This window comes from Mirounga leonina, unplaced genomic scaffold (assembly GCF_011800145.1).
Source record: "Mirounga leonina isolate KUSES-001 unplaced genomic scaffold, KU_Mleo_1.0 Mir_53, whole genome shotgun sequence".
NCBI lineage: Eukaryota > Metazoa > Chordata > Mammalia > Carnivora > Phocidae > Mirounga > Mirounga leonina.
In genome coordinates this window covers 6,390,418-6,408,672 of record NW_023270807.1, presented here as the reverse complement: position 1 = coordinate 6,408,672, position 18,255 = coordinate 6,390,418, and the positions used below count along the sequence as shown (strand labels likewise).

Sequence of the window (18,255 nt, the reverse complement as noted above, 5' to 3'; positions counted from 1 at the left end):
TTCACTTTTTATAGTGTATTCCATATTTATTCATTCATTCTGTCAGACTTTCAAATGAATGATTCATAGCTGCCATATTCAGTTTTATTACTGCAAAATATATACATAGAAAACTGCCTAGAGATGCATGTACTGTTTAACAAATAATGCTTTTAAGAAAAACAAGTTAACTAGAGGTATCTCATCCTTGTTTATTCATTCAGTTGACAAACCTTGTTTGGAGTATCTTCCAAGCACTGAACTTGGAGCTGGGGCTACAGATTCATAAGGCAAAGTCACATGTCTTTGGAACTCATGGCCTGAGGGGTGGAGAAGGTGGGCAGATAAGATAGTCATGCAAATAGTTTATTACAAATGTATTCAGCAGTTCCAAAATGGAGAGATGCACAAAGTGCCACCATCTCTTATTAACACTTCACAGTAACTTTTTTTTTTTTTTAAGATTTTATTTATTTATTTGAGACAGAATGAGAGAGACAGAGAGCACATGAGAGGGGGGAGGGTCAGAGGGAGAAGCAGGCTCCCTGCCGAGCAGGAAGCCCGATGCGGGACTCGATCCTGGGACTCCAGGATCATGACCTGAGCCGAAGGCAGTCGCTTAACCAACTGAGCCACCCAGGCGCCCCACTTCACAGTAACTTTAAGAGACAGTTTGTATTAGCTTCATTTGATAGATGAGGGGCTTGAGACTTCCAGCAATATAAATGGCAGATCCTAGATCATACAGCTAGTGGGTGAAACCCGTGCTCAAACCCATGTTTTCCTACTTTAAATTCTATCGCCTTTCCCCAACCACTGCACAAGAGTAGTAGAAGAGTAGCCCAAAGTTACACTCTAAAGCAGATTTTCTTCCATCGTCTGAGGGACGGAGAGTAGCCTGACAAGCCTGTGGAAAACTCCAGTGCACCTCTGCCTGGGAATGTCCTGGGGATGCAGGGGACTCGTTAAGGGTATGGTGTCTGGACCTAGAGGTCACTGGGCCCCAATTCCCCCCACAGTCAAAGGAAACCCCAAGGTCCTTTTATTCAATCTCTGTGCCAGTCCCTGACCACGGTGGGCTCCTTCCCACCCCTATGACCTTGCTTTGTTTCTTGAAAAGCCCTCTGCAATCTGACCACTCCCCTTCTTTTACTTTCTTACAATTGTCTACACCACCTGCACCATACTACCACCAATGCATTGTCCATGAGTGTTCGCCTACTTTCTAACGTAAGCTTGAATTTCCCATACCCCCAGTGCTTTCTATCACAAGGTCAAGGACAATATTTCTTTTATTTATCTGTAACATTAAACATAGAAGAGGGTTGTCGAAAGAGCAGATACTCAGTACTTGTTGACAGATGGTCTACTTCACCAGTTGACTCACAGTCTCAGTGAATAAACAAATGTTACATTTAAATAATGAAATTCTTTCCAGAGAAAAAACAGTCGGGATACAGAGGGGTCAAAGGGAAAATGATGGCCCCTTGGATCCTTTTCACCTCTTTCTCATGGCTATTGCTCATTTGAGGATGGGAAATTATTCTCTGCCAAAGTCCACACTCTTGGAACCTGGACTGTACCCCTTCTCTCTGTAGTATCCCCCTGCTTTGGTCCAACACCACTATTTGAAGTGCATAAACTCTTTGACTGTGGAGACTCTTCAAAACTGAAGTTCCATGTAGATTAGGGAAAGATAATTACTCAGCTGGACCTGACCTAGTTGGTTAACTAATGAAGTCCTCATGGTAGAAAGCCAAGCCTCCCCTACAACCCTCCCTTTCCCTCTGATCCTTACCCAGGCCCTGGGACTCCAGGTGGAGCAGCTCTTCCTGGCCATCTGGTGCCTGCCCCAGATTCCCATTCATGATCATCTCCAGCTCTGACAAGCTGCCATGTGCATTCATGGTTTTCAGTGCACATCCCAACTCACAACCCTCCCAACACTGCCTTTTTCTCATGACCTCCTGACCTCATAGGTCTGACCTCAGTGTTTTGTTGGTATTCGTGAAATCATTTCTACTTGACAAATGATTTTCACTTAGCAACACAGTATGCAGAAGATGGGTTCCAGAGTGAGACAAACCTGGGATCAAGTTATGGCTTTACCATTTTACTAACTGTTGTCTTGGGGTCACTTTTAACTTCTTTCAACCTCAATTACCTTACCTATAAAATGGGCCCAATACTACCTAGTTGACAGGGTCACTGTGAGAATTAAATGAGACAACATATGAAATCCCTCTAGCACATGCAAAGTTCTCAATAAGCATTAGCTACCCCCCATCACCACCAATAGACTTGTTGTGAGATTAGTTAATATCTGTGAGTTCATATTTGTGAAGCATGAAACAATGCCTATCACATAGAAGACACACAACAAATAATTTTTCCCTTCCTTTTTTTGCCCCCAAGGAATGAATACCAGTATACCCAAACTCCATTTTACCTTTTGCTTACTTCCAAGCAAGAGAAACAGAACTTTATTTAAATCTACATGCATTTCAGGGAAGACGCTACTAGGCTAGAATGTATTTTTTTTTAATTCTCTTTTAAGAATGTAGCAAAATAAATTTGAGACCACAGTGGAATTCATTCCTAATTCAGGCATAGATAGAAAACTTCCCTCATTTGTCAGACAATAGGGCATGTGAACAATGCTCTAGCTGCTGCCCCCAAAGCACAGGCTGACGTGAGAACTGAGCTCATTGGGGTGGACACCAGTCAACAGAACCCGGTTGACCATAGCCTTTAGAAATGGTCAGGACCTCTCAGACTCAGGGAATCTGTGTTTTTCAGATTCTGCAGCATTTGGAGCCTCTTATTAAGCTGAAGAGGAATGCTACCTTTCTATTCAGTGGGCCTCTCAATCAACTGCCCTTTAACCCACAAAGGGCTAGAGCTCACATGTCCTTCCACCCAGATTTCCAGGGTTGGTTCAAATATTGGTCATGGAATTGGTCACCAAGGCTGCCACATCTATGGACTGAAATCAATGGAAAAGACTGTAGATTCAGTTTCGCCTGGCATCAGGAGCCACAGCATGCTGTCTTATTTAATGGAAATGTTGCTGGCCTCCAGATTCCTGAATTAACTCCAAAACGCAGAAATGCCAACATGACCCAGGCTGTCCTCCAAGCTCCATGCCTGTGTCTGTCCATGGATTTTTCTAAGCAACCCACATGGGCACTTTGTTCTGAATAAGAACACTCACAAAAGAAAAACCCCAGAGAGGCCGGGTTAGGAAAAGGAGGGTCTTCGGCAGACGATCCTCAGGACCATGGTTTAAAGGCTTAATGTGACTGTTGGAAATGGGCCACTGCCCTCAAGCAGCTGCCATTCTTCCGGGTGCTCCAAGTCTGTCCACTTGGTTGGCACACAGGGCCTTTCGGCACCCGCTCAGGCTAACATCCAGCACGCAGCTGCAGCAGGAAGGTGACTCAGACATGGTTACCAAGACGAAAGAGAAACACAACCAGCTTCGAACACTGGCCCCTAATTCCACCCAGCCCACATGGTCTGTGCTGCTGGGCCTGCGAGGCTTGCTGGTGGGACGTGTGATCTCTGGCACCAGGAGTCAGGAACCCATTTGATTTATTTAGATGTGGTGCCACTACTGGGTGGGTCTCCTAAGGTTTCCGTGGCTTTCCACTTCAGATTTTCCCTTTACTCCACTCCCTCAAACCCCTGCCAAGCCTACCATGCTTCAGCCTGGTCCAAGCCAGCCCTAAGAATCTACAAATTAAAGGTTCTCATTTGACGGCTTTCATGTGGCAGCTTAGGAAACTCCAAGGCCAGTCCTAATCTGAGGACTTCAGCCCAGGTGGTATCTTCTGGTTTGAACATAAGCCTTTAGCTCCAAGGCCTAGGGCACCAACTCATTCCAGAAGTGTCACTCAAAAGCAGGAAGAGTGTTGGGCAAGTGTCCTTGGTCACCCCAAAAGATCGACTCTTGGTCTTCACATCTGCAGTCACTTTGGCTGTGGCTAAGTGGTTTTGTCTTCCCCTTGTCTTCAGATTCCATACCCCGCTGCACCCACCCAGCCACCCCTCAAATTGTAGCTGAGCTGGCCCTTAAAGTAAACAGAGCCATGGCACATGGCACCGCTTCCTATGGTGGCCTCTATCACCCTGGGGGTGGGGAAGCATGGACGGAGGGCTCCTTGGCATCTGCCCCCAGGCAGCCACTCTCAGTGATTCGGGCACTTGAAGGCATGACGCTGCTCCCTGGGGAAAATCACCTACATGTCAGCCCTTAAGGTGGTAAAACTAGGCAGTTATTTTCCCCCGGAAACATAGGAATGATGAAAGTAACAGCAGTCGTAATTTGATTAGGTGGTAATCTGGGAAAGGGGATGAATGATGTAGGCTGCCTGACAATGTCTTCCATGAGTGTGAGGAAGGAATGTGGGAACGTGGGGACTACCTCCGTGCCATGCAGGTCTTTCACGTAACTTCCAGAAACCTCCTCCTTCCTAAATGACAGCATCCTCTCTGCAGTGAGGAGAGGAAGGTCAAGTGTCTCAAATGTCCCTCCTAATCTTTCTGGGAGATGGACCATTTCTCTTTATAAGATCTTTTAGCGCCTCCCCCATTTCATGCATGTTTTCAGTCCAGCATCAGTGGACCCTTTGCTTTCCATGCTAGAAGCTGCTGACTTGTTCTTCGCTGCAGTTTCTGGCTGTAGCCATCATTTCCTTTTGATGGTCCTCGGGACATCCTTGTCCCAGGCACCATTCCCAAGAGTGTTGGACCACTGACCTTTCCTTCATTTCCCTCCTGACCTTTTATGTTTCATGCTGCCTTGATAGATTTATCCCTTCCTCTCATCTAAATTCCTCCTTTCTCTCCCTCCCACTGGTCCATTCATTCTAACTTTTCTATACACCAAAGCATGGAATTCTCTTCTAATTATTTATAGGAGGATACTTTTGTATATTTCACCTAAGTCAACATTTACTGAGAAATTCCAGTGCCTAGAGAACCTTGTATCAGATATCGTACAAAGCCACACTCTATCCCTGCCTGTTGCTTCTCATTACTGTTTGCACTTCCATGTCCTACATATTGTAGGGATTCATCATGTCACTATATCAAAGCCACTCCCTCACCTTTGGTTTCGAAAACTTCCACTACCAAGCCACAAACCATATGATCATCCCCCACATCCAGCTTCCTCCCTCTCTCAGCCTTGAATGTCCCCCACCCAGCTCTGAGCCTTCTCTTGCTTTTGGTCCCAACCGGTGTGATCCACGCCCCCCTTCCTGTCAGAATCCCACACCATCGCTCACTTTTCCTCATTCTCTGTGGGTCTTTTTTTCTGCCCTTCCTTCTTCAGTCAGAGGGAACTGAGGCACCACATGAATAGATGCCTTTCCCAAGGAAAATAGATTTTTGGCTCTGACCAGGAAATCCATTTTTCAGGGTGAATAACACAACTCTCCATCATTTTACCTTTGTCAATTTTTAAGCAATAGCTTGAGCAGCAGTAGGTTGTTTGGGGCAGCCAGGAAAATGAGCTCTGGCCCTTGTGCTCCAGACTAAAGGCAATCAGACAGCAGGCCCAAAGGCAGGAGCATAAACTCTCCACTTCCGATGTGTTTCCTTTCCACTTGGTTTCCATGGGACCCTGTGTTGGGGGCGAGGAGGGCTTCCAAAAGTACCGATGCATATTCTTCAGCAAAATAAGGAGCCAAATTTCAGGATGGCCAAAAAAAAGAGAACATTATAGAAACAGGTGAGGGACCAGCACCAAAGAATTTTATATGCCTAACATTTACAGAAGCCTCACTCCAAGGCTGATTTTGCAAGTGCCTTGTTGTCTGCCATTTCTACCTAAGTGCCATTCATAATAAGTATCAAAATCCAGAAGAGGCCATACCTTTAGGATTTGGAAGTGTTTTCCATCTAGCTCACAACCTGGAATTGCAATGTCCTGTTTTGGAGGCCGAGACTGAGAAACTCCTCTTCTTCTTTAGGGTTTTTTGTTTGTTTGTTTGTTCGTCTTTTGGTTTTTGCTTTGTTTTGTTTGAAATTTTATACTGGCCTGTAATATTTTATGTGCTCTCCTCCAGGTCTTAAACAGTCCTGTGCCTCAGCAAGCCAGCAGGCTGCTCTGAGTCATACATGTTTTCTGGGATTCGACACTGTGACCTATGATTGAAATTCACTAAAAGGAAACAACCACGAGCTAGAAATAGTCACGGCAAGTGGAACTCCTAAGGTCCTCTGCTTTGTTGAGCAGCTGTATCTGACAGACTAAACAAAGTTGGGGAAAAGGCACAATTTGTCTTTGCCATCACACCTTCCCTTTTAAGCTCAGATTTTCCCCCATTTTGGCACCAGCCTGAGACACCATCTTATGTCTCGTCTTCGCAGGATCTGTTAGCTAATGGTCAACAGATCATGGAGTTTGTCTTTGCTAGCTCCAGGACGGTGATGCCTTCAAGAGTATTTGCATTTTTATAAAAGCTTCTTGGAGTTGGAATCTCTAAGGCTATGAAGCATAGTGACATGTAGTAGGAGAAGATGGTGTTGAATTGTGTGTGTGTGTGTGTGTGTGTGTGAATTTTATACAGAGGATGCACCCACTGAGGAGCGTGGTGGCGGAGGAAGGAAGAGCCATCAGTGTACTTACCCCATCATGTCACAATATGCTATGCCAGAAGGAAGAACAGTAAGCATGTAGGACATTCATTTATTCATTCAAAAGAATTTGAGTTCCTCCTATGTGCCAGGTACCATCCAGGTGCTAGAATTACTGCAGCAAACAAAACTCACAAAAATCCCTGCCCCATGGACTGCACACATTCTAGAAATAATAATAGAAATAGTAAAACAAAATTTGTGATTCTTTTTTTCTGTGATACCGTAAGGAAAATGCAAGGTTTGGGACAAGATAGACAGTGATGAGAGTCATTATGCTTTCCTTAGCAAAACGGATCTAAGAGCAGAACTGACTTCCTCTAAAAAGCCAGACCGTTTTTACCCCTTTATAACATTTCTTTAACTGAGCCTCAGTTTCTTCCTCTGTAAAATGCTATTTGACCAGGGATCATGGAGAAGTTTAACTGACATAATAGGTAAGGAAGCACTTGATACAGTGATTAGTGTAAAGTATATAAGAAATTCATTTTATTCTCCCCAAAGGCCATTCCTATTGGGTGGCAGAACCTCGCATATGAATCAGGTTGCCCTTTTGATCCACTCTCCTCCTCTGTCCCTTCCTTCTGGGATCTTCTTCCACTTCTGCTCTACATAGCAAATGCCACTCGTCCCTCAGAATCCTTCCCAGTCATCCCGACAGAGCTGACCCTCCTCCTCCCTGTTTCCCGGCGCTGGACACATGCCTGCCTCACGGCAAATAGCAGCTTTCATTGTTACTGTTCACGTTTTTTCTCCTTCACTGGACTTTCAATTCTTTAAGGGCAAGGATCAAAGCTTTAATCTTCTTGTTCAAGTTTATAGCTCGGTCACATGCCAACCACAGTGCCTAAGAGAAATAAATACTGGTGGAGAGAATAAATAAATAGATGATCATCTCATTAGCTTTCAGTCACTCCCGTGCTCCAGCTGCTCTAAGTCCTTCTAATGGCAGCCAGGGCTTGCCCCATGAGAGAGCTGTTTTCTAAATCCTGAGAGGCGAAGACAGCTCTTCAGTAGGCTTCCAGGCCCTACTTTGCCTCTCTGCCTTCAGACGATGGGCATCATCAGCCACCGCACCTTGGCCTCCCTGAGCAGACATGGGGGACGCTAGCTGCCAGAATTACAGCCCTCACATACCAATGTCCGCTCACCTGAGTTCCCCACCATCATAGAACTCCAATTCCAGAATGCCTTCTCCATCGTCCTGTGTTCCCGACGATACGCCCATGGCACTGCAAGACCCCAAGCACGTCTTAAGTCACCGAAAGTATTAAGTCCTTCCAGCGTACCTTTCTGTCTCATAACATGCACTTCACTGAATTTTAAGTCTTGGAAAATTGGTGACTCCTTTATACTTGTGATACAGCACTGGCCCCACATGTCAAGATCCTCTGGAAAGTGACAGCAAACTACCTTCCTGGGCTTGTCTCCTCTGTGCACCCCATGTCCGTTCTGTTCCCACTACCTAGGCCCCTCCGCACCTCAGGGAAGATGCAGCGGGGTTTTCAGTTGGTTCTAAGTTCTTCCAGGACCAACTGCTGTAACAGTGCCGTGGGCGCTGAGAAGCCTCAGCACAGCCGTTCCACCCAGCTGTCAATTTGGACTGTCAGCTCTAAAAGAAAGCAGAGCCTGGGAGAGAAAAGGCTGTGAACCCAACTCCTTCACTGCAACTTTTTGAATAACCCTCTTCCAGCCCCCCATCCCTGCCGCTGCCTTCTCATCACCTCCTCTATGGGAGGCAATTTGGGGGATCCCCCAGGCAGGTTCCCAGGTGGTCTCCATGGAGCTCTCCTCATCCCCCACTCCATTCCATGGAGATTCACTCCCTCTACCCTCTGTTGCTATTTCATTGGCAGTGAAAAGCACACATTGTCAGAATTGGGCACAGACCAGGGGCGGGGTATGAGGTATGGCGTGAATCCCTTGGCTCCTGGTGGGCTCTGCTGGATGAAAAGTGCCCCCCGGTTAACGTGTCTCATGCAGCAGAACTCATCTTTCCGAGTCTCGCACAAACCCATTCCCAGGCCGACCCGGTTCTGGAGTGTGCAGGGCAGATGTGGAGACAAAACCGAGACGTGCCCATTTGCTTCTGATTGGAAAAGGGTGGGGTGTCTTGTGTGCCTCACCATTCAGACATTCTTCATGGTGCTATTTTTATCAATGGTAATCATTAAATTGGTGTCAGATGGGCTGGTCCAGTTCCTCACCCCGAGGCCTGGTGATGAGACTCAGCGGGTTTTTTCCAGGCAAGAGGAGATGTGGTATGTGGCCCATATGAATGCATCTCCGGAACCTGGGGCCTCACAGGCAAATCACTCTTGCCCCGGATCATGTTCATGTGGCAGTTAGAGCAAGGCTCATTGTCACTCCTGGTTCGTTCCTGACCTGATTCATTTAACACACATCTGTTGAGCACCTTCTAAATGCCAGACATTGAACAAGACACTAGGGATTCACAAAAATGTAATCTCTACCTCCTAGAAACATGCCTGTCACCAGAAAGGATTGTCATGTGAAGTGACAGTGTCTACTGGGCTGTGTGTGTTACAGATGCATTGATAGAGGATCATTGACTGCAGAGGGAGGATTCGTGCTGCCTGGGCCTCAGGGAAAGCTTCTCGGGGTTGGTGACACTCAGCCAGGGCTTCAAAGATAAGTAGAATTAACTGGATGAAAACATGGGGAAAAGGAACCAATGCTTTTAAAAGAGGCATAAAAAAACAACTCCGTAGATTCACCCAAAATCCAGCTGTGAATTCAGCTGTTGCCTAGGGAGTCCCAGGCACACACTTGCATTGAGACTCGCTCTGGGAGGCCAGGGGGAAGTGGGCTGTGGTACAGGAATACCATCCGCTCACTCCGCCATCCCTGGACGTCCTGACTCTGGGTTCCAGAATTTGGCCCCCGAGCAGGGCCCAGAAGCAAGGGTTGGCACATAGTGACGATAGCGACCCAGGATGTTGGATTTAGATGTGAACTAGGAGCCACCATCACAACCTGCTCATGGATCTTGCGATGGAGAACCTAACGTCGGAGTAAGCACCGAGGCCCCTCCCTAGACACAGGAAACAAGGATGAGTCGTTATAGGGAGACTAAGAGTAGAATTTTCTAGGTTCTGTATCTTTCAGCCTGGTTTGTACCTCTTTTAACTAAATGCCTGGAAATCCAGCATGAAATTTAACAGAAAACCAAAACGGGGCATAACAGGAAAACGGGGAGAGCTGTAGCACTGAATGATGGCAGAAAGTGCATTTGCAGATGTCCTCGGCAATCCGGGGCCTGGGGCTCTGGTTCTCATTTCCTCCGACCAGACATTCCAAAGTCCAGCCCCCCACAAGTCACATGCCTGCACAGGCCCAGCCCTGCAGGGTGCAGGGTGTCGCTGGAAGGGCCTCCTCGCTGGGTCAGTGGCCAGCTGGAAGAGCCCGGGGCCACCTTGTCTGGTCAGGAGCTTCTCGGCTGTGAGCCTCTTGGAGTCAGGGCTAGCTTTGTGGTCCGCCTAAAGTGACAGTGAAATTAATGGGATCCTGATGCCGTGACTGAGGCCATTTCCCCATGTCTCCAAACAGGGATGAGAGAAGAAATGTCATTAGGACGACAAGAGGCTTTTGAAATCTTCAAGAGGGACCACGCTGACAGCGTCACCATCGAAGACAACAAACAGATTTTGAAGCAGAGGTAAGGCTGGTTCACAGGGCCGCTGGTCCCCCGACGCTTAGCCAGGCCAGTCTCAGGGAAACTCGCTACTCCGTTGTCCCTAATCTGCTTGCCCTAACTTCTAAAAGAAAGGCCCGATGTGTATTTAGTTTCACGGTGAATTATGTCCAGCCCGGTAGGACTTTCCTACGTGGGAAACTCCTCATGCCAGCACTGCTGGGGTCCACAATGTCAGGGCGGGGTCTGTCACTGACAGCACCGACTTTGTCTACAGTTCTCACCTGTTACACTAATTCCCGTCTGCCTGTGACTCTGTCCATATCACACTGTTCCAGGGGCCAGGGGAAAAAGTCTGTAGACCAAATTGTCATCTTAGAACTCTAGCTGCTGCAGCCCACGCTTCCCACTCAAAGAGAGTATATGTGCACACAGCCTGTGACCCAGAGGCCTCTGGTGTGTTCTCCAGCCGGAAGCAGAGCGGGCAGCAGCGTCTGCTGACATATCATCAAGCTGGCCTCTGAACCCTTTAGGAAAAAAACTTCATTTCAGCTCATCTGCAGTTTAGATGCACAGCCGCAAACTGTGGCAAACAGAAAGACTGCCAGGTGCATGGGTCCAGAGTTCAGAAGAGAGACTTCTAGTCTGTGAACTCTTCTACTGAGTCACCCGTGACTCTGGATCTTAGCACACACACAAACAAACATTTGGAAATTTTCAAAACCAATTCGCTGAATTAAAATGAGATCCAGGTTTGAGAGTCATATGCTTATAAATGCTTCAAGGAAGCTTAAGGAGTGGCTGAGCTCAGGAAAATAGGTGGAGACGCAAGGGTCTAGACGGTAGAACCGGGGGAAAGCTCTGAAGGGCAGGGAGGGAGAGGAGGCTGTGAGGGAGGCTGAGAAAAAGCAGAGAGAGAAGCAGGGGAGACCCAGGAGAACATATTACCTTGAAAACCAAGAGGGGAGGCGGCCCCAAGAAGCATGTTGTGAGTGCTGTCTGACACTAGAAAGAAAGAAGCAGGGGGGACTGGACCGAACACACCGAGCGAGCGGGCAACTGCAGACCACGGGCTGGAGGGCTGGGAGTGAGGGAGCACATGAGAAGGAGCTGAGCAAAGAGAGCACACGTGAACATGTATTCAAAAAGTTTGTGATAGACGACAAACATTCGAAGGAGGGAAAATGGAGGCCTAAGGAGAAGGGAGGTTTGTTTCAGAACGGGAGAGAAGTGGCCAACATTGCAGGCCATGGAAGTAAGCCCGTGGAGAGAGAGGGAGACAGATAGACAGACCAGGGGAAGAACTGATGCAGCAAGGCCTCAGGGAGAAGGTCTGGGGAGGGAGGGCATCAAAGATCCTGGTGAGGTGAGCCTGCAGAGAAAAATGAGACAAGACACTGCCTCTGATGCCCTTGGAAGTGAAGGGAGGAAGGTAAGACGGCCTCTATTTTGTCTGTGGAAGTTGAAGTGGAATGAGAGTTGGGAGGTAGCAGACATGGTGGCAGAGGTTTCATACAGATGTCACAGAGAACCGGAAAGAAGGCAGAGCTGGAAAAAGAAAAGGAAAGGCAAGCAGCGCTGAGGGCCCAGCTTGACTGGCTTTCTCGCTGTGGTAGCATGTGAGTGGGGGTCTCAGGTCACTTTAGGAATCCTACGATGGTGGTAGGGGTGTAGCTGGGAGCAGTCATTCGGGCGCCATGCTGCCCCCCTTAGTCGGAAGAAGTACATGTGGCCCCCGCAGCCCAGTGGTTCTGCTTCCGGGTCTGTCTCCCAGGAATCTCTCGAGTGGGCTCTGAAGGGGACGTATGTGAGGATGTTCGCAGCAGCTCAGTTTGTGGCTGAGGAGAGCTGGAAGCCTGGGTGTCCATCACCAAGGAAGCAGAGAGGTAAAATCTTGGGGAAGCTAACCATGAAGTCAGAAGCAATGGATGAATGTACACACACCAGCACGGATAGCACTAAGAACACAATTCATGGAAATTATAAAGAGATGCGCACAAAACAAACAAAAAGAGCCAAACGTAAAGATAGATTATCACATACTTTAACCATAAGAATGGTTACCTGTGTGAGGGAGCAGAATGAGGGCAGGACAGGGGGGTGTGAATGAATAAATGAATAAAACAAGGGCTGGGGGAGAAAATAAAGTGCCTCTACTGAAAGCTGAGGACCCTCCCCCTGGAAAAATGGACATAGCGCATCCACACAAATTTTAGCAAATGAATCCTGGGGTTTCTCAAACCTTCTAATGCATATTCACAGTAAGCCATGAGTTTCTGGGATAGTCAGCTGGATGTGTTGGAGCAGAACACCTGTCTGTCTGAAGATAAGCATGTCACACTTGCTGCCTCATCCAATACGAACTTCTAAGGGGCCCTCAGCCTTCTCACCCAAGGCTTCAGAGCTTCCACCAGGGCCTGACAACTCTGGCTTCATATTAAAATGACCCATGGAGCTTGTGAAACCTTCCAACACTGGGCCTGACCCCTCAGATACTCTAATTTAATTAGGTAGGAGCTAAGCATCCATTTGTTTAAAGATTCCAACATGAAACCAGGTTTGAAAACCACTGGCTAAACAGTGTCCAGAGTCCTTGAGATCTAGAAGCTCTGAGGTAGGATCCCCAAACTCTACAGGCTAAACCAATTACCAAGGGATTCTTTTGTGCACATGAGTTTAAGAACCACTAGCTTAGGAAGAATTCTATTTTTTTAAGAGTTTATTTATTTAATTTGAGAGAGAGAGAGAACATGAGTGGGGGAGGGGGACAGAGGGAGAGGGAGAAGCAGACTCCCCGCTGAGCAGGGAACCTGACTCAGGGCTCGATTCTGGGATCCCAGGATCATGACCTGAGCCAAAGGCAGACACTTAACCGACTGAGCCACCCAGCCGCCCCAAGAATTACCCTGGAATTGGTATGGTTCCTGGTTCTGGTTTATACTTGAGTTTAGGTCTGTTTCCAGTGGGAGGGTGGGTTGGGATGGCAGGGCTGAAGATGTGGTCTTTCAAAGCCTCTTAATACAAAGCTCACTTAACTCTAGTACAGTAGGGTTCTGACAACCCCATGACAAATGTGCTTTTGGGCTGAAACACATCCAATCACATAGGATGGGCTGGTAATACTGGTGGTCCCATCTTGCTTGTGGCCATAAAGCGAGGGAATTAATGAAACTCACACAAAGCTTTCCTCTGAAAAGGGGTTTTTCCCAGCAGTAAATCAATCTTTTTAAATCAAATGAAAAGTCAAGAGACCAGCCCACATTTTTAAAAAAATGTCTACATCTGTTTAATGTTACTGTAATAACAATCATTAAAGGAATATTTGGTACTGGGGAGTGTAACCCAGGATCTACACTTTTCTCGGGATTGGAGCTTTTGTTTGCATTCATGGAGAGTATTCAATTACTAGGTATTACATGAGCATGTAATACTCTGCATGTAATACTTCTGCTGGAGGCAGAAGACTAAGAGAAAATGTTTTTCTGTGAAAACAAATAACTAAAGCACTGCTCCTACAGCAGACATCAAAATAGGGCCCCACAGGTGCCAGTGGGGGCAACTTCCACGCTGTCCTTACCTCAAGAAGCAGTCTGCAGTAACCCCGATCCCCTCCAAGCATTTGCTGCCTGTCCCCCTGGTGACTGGAAGCACCATGTGGCCCATCTGCAGGAGGGCTGGCCGGTCCTAGGAATGCAGACATGCATCTCAGCATTTTAGTCAGGATGGCACTAAACGCCTGTTTCCTCACTCAGCTCCCAGGAGACTACTTCCTCTGAGAAAGTCTCACCCTCTGAAAGCCTCCAGCAACGAGGCCCCAGCGTCCTGGCCTGCCATTCATTCCCGACTTTTCACATCTACCATCCACTCTACCATCCGTGTTTCCAATGTTGGGACATCATGTTGGCAAAGTTCACAAAAGAGGGGCTTGGGACTCACAGGAGCCTGGGGGCAGCTCAGCCTCTCTAGCCCATGGCAAGGAGGTTCTAAGTCCGAATGAAGGAACCATCGATGGCCCCGGATCCCTTCTGATCCCTCAGTTCCCCCAGAGTACAAGAGTTGACCTGGAGCCACAGGACAGAGGGGTCCATCAGTGGCTCACACGTACACATCCGAAAAAAAGATTTTCTTCCCCATCTTACCTGGACCCTTTGCTGTCCTCCCAGGCAACTCTAGCATCTCTCAGCCCTAGTCCCCAGTCTGGAGGAGATCTGCTACCTGTCTGTGACAAGAAAAACAAGACATTGGCACATTAATAGGGTGTTTACCCTTTGCTGAACTAGAGCATGTAAGCCAGTTCTTGAGCTGGATTTTTATAGTGGAAGACAACTACAATTCAAAATCTACATTCAAATCAGGGACGACTCAGCCTTGTAGTATATAATAATATGAAGAGAGGCTGGAGACCCCATGTTTGGCAAAGACCAGTGCCCAGGCACCACACAGCTAACTTTCTTCTGTGACAGGTCTTTGATACAAAGGGAGTCCCTCTGTCACAGAGTTCCATTAAATAACAAAAGAAGGGGCGCCTGGGTGGCTCAGTTGGTTAAGCGACTGCCTTCGGCTCAGGTCATGGTCCCGGAGTCCTGGGATCGAGTCCCACATCGGGCTCCTGGCTCAGCGGGGAGCCTGCTTCTCCCTCTGACCCTCTCCCCTCTCATGCTGTTTCTCTCTCTCTCTCTCTCAAATAAATAAATAAATAAAATCTTTAAAAAAAATAACAAAAGAAGAAATAAATAGAGAGATTAACTGCAGTTGGAAAAAAGGCAATGATAATGAGAACTCAATCAAGAAAAGCGCCCCTTCACTAGGTTGGATCCTTCAGACACAGACTAGAACAGCAATCTAAAACCAACAGGAAAACTGGACCGAGGCTGGAGAACAATCCTGTGGCACCATCTGGAAATAACATCAATGACAAATAGGAGTTCCCTGGTTCCTATTAGACTCCAATTTTAACCTTTATTATTTTTCCATTTGTGTTCTATATTTACACCTTATTCCCTGAACTAGAATTATGAACTCTGAGAGCTGAGATTAGATTAGTATCTTCCCAGCCTCCCCACAGTTTTTAACACAGTGCTGGCCACAAAAATAGTACTCAAAAATATTTCTTTGGCTTGAGAATGACACTTTGAAATTGACTTCGAGAAGTCTTAGCAGCCAAGCAAACTGCTCAAGACCTACTTCCTAGAAGCAGGAGAATGCAACCGCAGGCTTCTCGAGACAGGGAAGGAACAGCTCAACAGGACATGGGAGGGGGGCAGCCATCTTGATGGGAAACAAGATGGAATAGAAAAGAAGTATTGGTATTAAAGAAAAGGCTAAGGGAAATGAAAGGTGGATCTTCATGGCAATATAATAGAGACAGCTAAGGTGCCATGTCAGGGATAGGTCTCCAACAGAAGGAAATGGCACAGATGCAGACCTACTCTTCCTCTCTGATAGGGAAGAGGATCGCATGTTCACTCTGTAAATAATCAACATATGAAGTTAACTGCTGTAGACAAGAAGACTAGGAAAGGTGTCAAGAGGAACCCCTTGCCCTCCAAGGACATATTTGCCCCACTGGCCTGAGGAAACCATTCCAGCTGACGTGACAGGGAATAGACCACAGAGGCTCTTGGAGATTGAGTGGCTTATGAACATCAGCTCCTCCCCTTAGCCCATAGGTTAAAGCAGCTGCTGCCCCTGGTCCCCAGCAAATTGCCTGTGGTTCTAACTGTCCTGGGGCAGAGCCAGGTGTCACGCTTCCTCAGCTGCTCCCCAGTGGTGACATATCTCTGCCTGACCCACACCAAGGGCAGGATGGGATTCTCCCAGGAGCTACAGGTCCTGAAAGTTACATGAGATTCTACCTCAACTCCCATCCCTTTCATTGCCCCTGAAGATTGAGAAATTCAGCAACTATCTTAGGTGTCCTTGACCACGGACTTGCAAGGATCCCTCCTCTGACCCCTTGGTTTGCTGAGAGGATGATAGCCATCATTCCTGTCTGTAGTTGCTGCTTCCAACATGCAATCCCACGTCACAGTCCATCACGCAAGGGGGTCCCTACACTGCCAGGCAGTGGTCATGATTTAGGTACAAAGGACGTTTGTATGCACATACTTCCCACATCAACCCAACCCTGAGAGGCATCTCATCCTAATCTTACAAACGAGGACTCTGAGATCCAGCGGGGCATTCAAGTCCAAGTCTCTGCACCCCAGGGAGTGCTGTCCACATGCTCCCTCATGCTCTGCTGCTTGTACACTATAGGTAGGTATAGAATGCTCACCAAGTGCGTGCCCTGGTCTAAGCTCCAGGGATAGATGTGTGAATTAAATAGATGTGGTCGCTCTCGTCAGGGCACTTATGATGTTGAGAAAGGGGACAAAACAAGTCAGCAGGCAGTTCCCACATGGTGTACCCATGATGACAGAAGTTCAGAGTTCTATGGAACACGTGGGGTTGCAGACCTGCCCAGCCCTACAGAGGAAGAGATCTCTCTGCTGCAACTGCAGGGTTAGGTAGAAATTAGCCAGATGAAAAAAGATTTTCCAAGCAAAGGGAACAGCCCCGAGGTGAGCCAGTGTGACACTTGATGGAACTGAGGCCATTCGGGCCAGCCTAGAAAGGCAGGGGGGCTGTGAGAGAAGATTCTGGAGAAGTCCACACCAGCCAGAGCATGAAGAGTTTAGTTAGCCCTGTTAAGGAATTTGGATTTTGTCCTGTGGTCCCTGGGGAGCCCTTGAAGAGTTTTAAGCAGGAGAATAATAAGATCAGGTTTGCATTTAAGAAGGCTTGCTGGCTTCATGGGAAATGGCCTGAAGGCAGGTAGCAAGAATTCGGGGAGCCACGCAAGCCATTGTCACTTTGAGGTGATGGGGTGATGGGACTGCTCCTTCTCTGAGGAACGAAGGAACGAAGCCAGGTGGAATGCTGTGAGAGATAGGGAGGACCAGGACAGGGAATGGATGCGGTGAGTGAAGATGCTAATGGAGGGAGGGGCGGGAGCACATAGATGAGTGTCTGTCCTGGGCAATGAGACAAGGAAAGGAAAAAGGAAGGGGAGGGGTTTTCGGAAGGGTGGGGGGCGATCAGTTCCTCAAATGTGTTTGTCAGGAAATAAAGCGGGACCGGGAGGGAGATCTGGGAGCTATCTATGGGGATGACAAGTGCAGGCACTGGCGTGATGGGGTGCCCGGGGAGAGGGTCACGACAAAACCCTGGCGATTCGCAGCATCTAAGGAACAGCTGCAGAAGAGGAGACTGAGAAGGAGCAGTCAGGGTGAGAGATGGCTGAGGTGACGCGGAAGCCAAGAAGGAGAAGGGTTTGCACCCCGTGGATAGTGTGCAGCGCGGCCCCGGGCGCACCGTGGCGGCTCTGGGATCAGGGAAGGCTGGGTGTCACGGGAAGCCAGGCTTGTGAAAGAGCAGCCAGAGGACCGCATTTCTTCTCCCTTCCAAGCCCAGGCCTTGCCCCGAGGTAGAGATTTTTCTGTGCAGCGCACAGAGCTGCCTGCCAGCCCCCACATTGGAAATACCCCCAGCAACACTGCGATTCCTGAAATGAGCCATGCAGCCAACAACTCCCAGAGAGGAATGCCTTGGCGCCAGGAGGAGAGCCTCGGGGGCGTACAGGTTAAGTCACAGAGCCTTCTCCCTGGCCCTGCCCAAGGTGCAGCCTCCCTGACATAGGCCAGGCCTCCCCCTCAGTGAGCAGCAGCTGAGGATGTTGTCCAGATGAGCAGCGTGCCCTGGCGAAAGTCAGCACAGGTTCAACCGCCTTGGACCCAGGCTGGTTCCCTGAGCCACATCATTAATGGGAATGTGCCTCTTTCAGGTCGGGAAGGAGTCATCACGAGTCTCCCCTTCCTGATGATCAGAACTTAGTCTGGGGCTGGAGCAAGGGGTAGCAGAGGGGCTGAGGGAGACGTGGGCTGGACAGGTAAGGAGATGCAGGTGGGTGAGGATGAACGTGGCAGAAATGGGGG

General features: G+C 48.2%; 1 protein-coding gene across 2 annotated transcripts in view; it reads left to right on the top strand.

The window, feature by feature from the left end:
• KIF6 (kinesin family member 6) overlaps positions 1–18,255 on the top strand; it is a 440,006-nt gene that overhangs the window by 326,477 nt on the left and 95,274 nt on the right. For both annotated transcript variants that reach the window (XM_034991249.1, XM_034991248.1), the window contains exon 14: positions 10,195–10,303. In XM_034991249.1, coding sequence (XP_034847140.1) covers positions 10,195–10,303 — 109 coding nt within the window. The remainder of the gene's footprint in view (positions 1–10,194; positions 10,304–18,255) is intronic.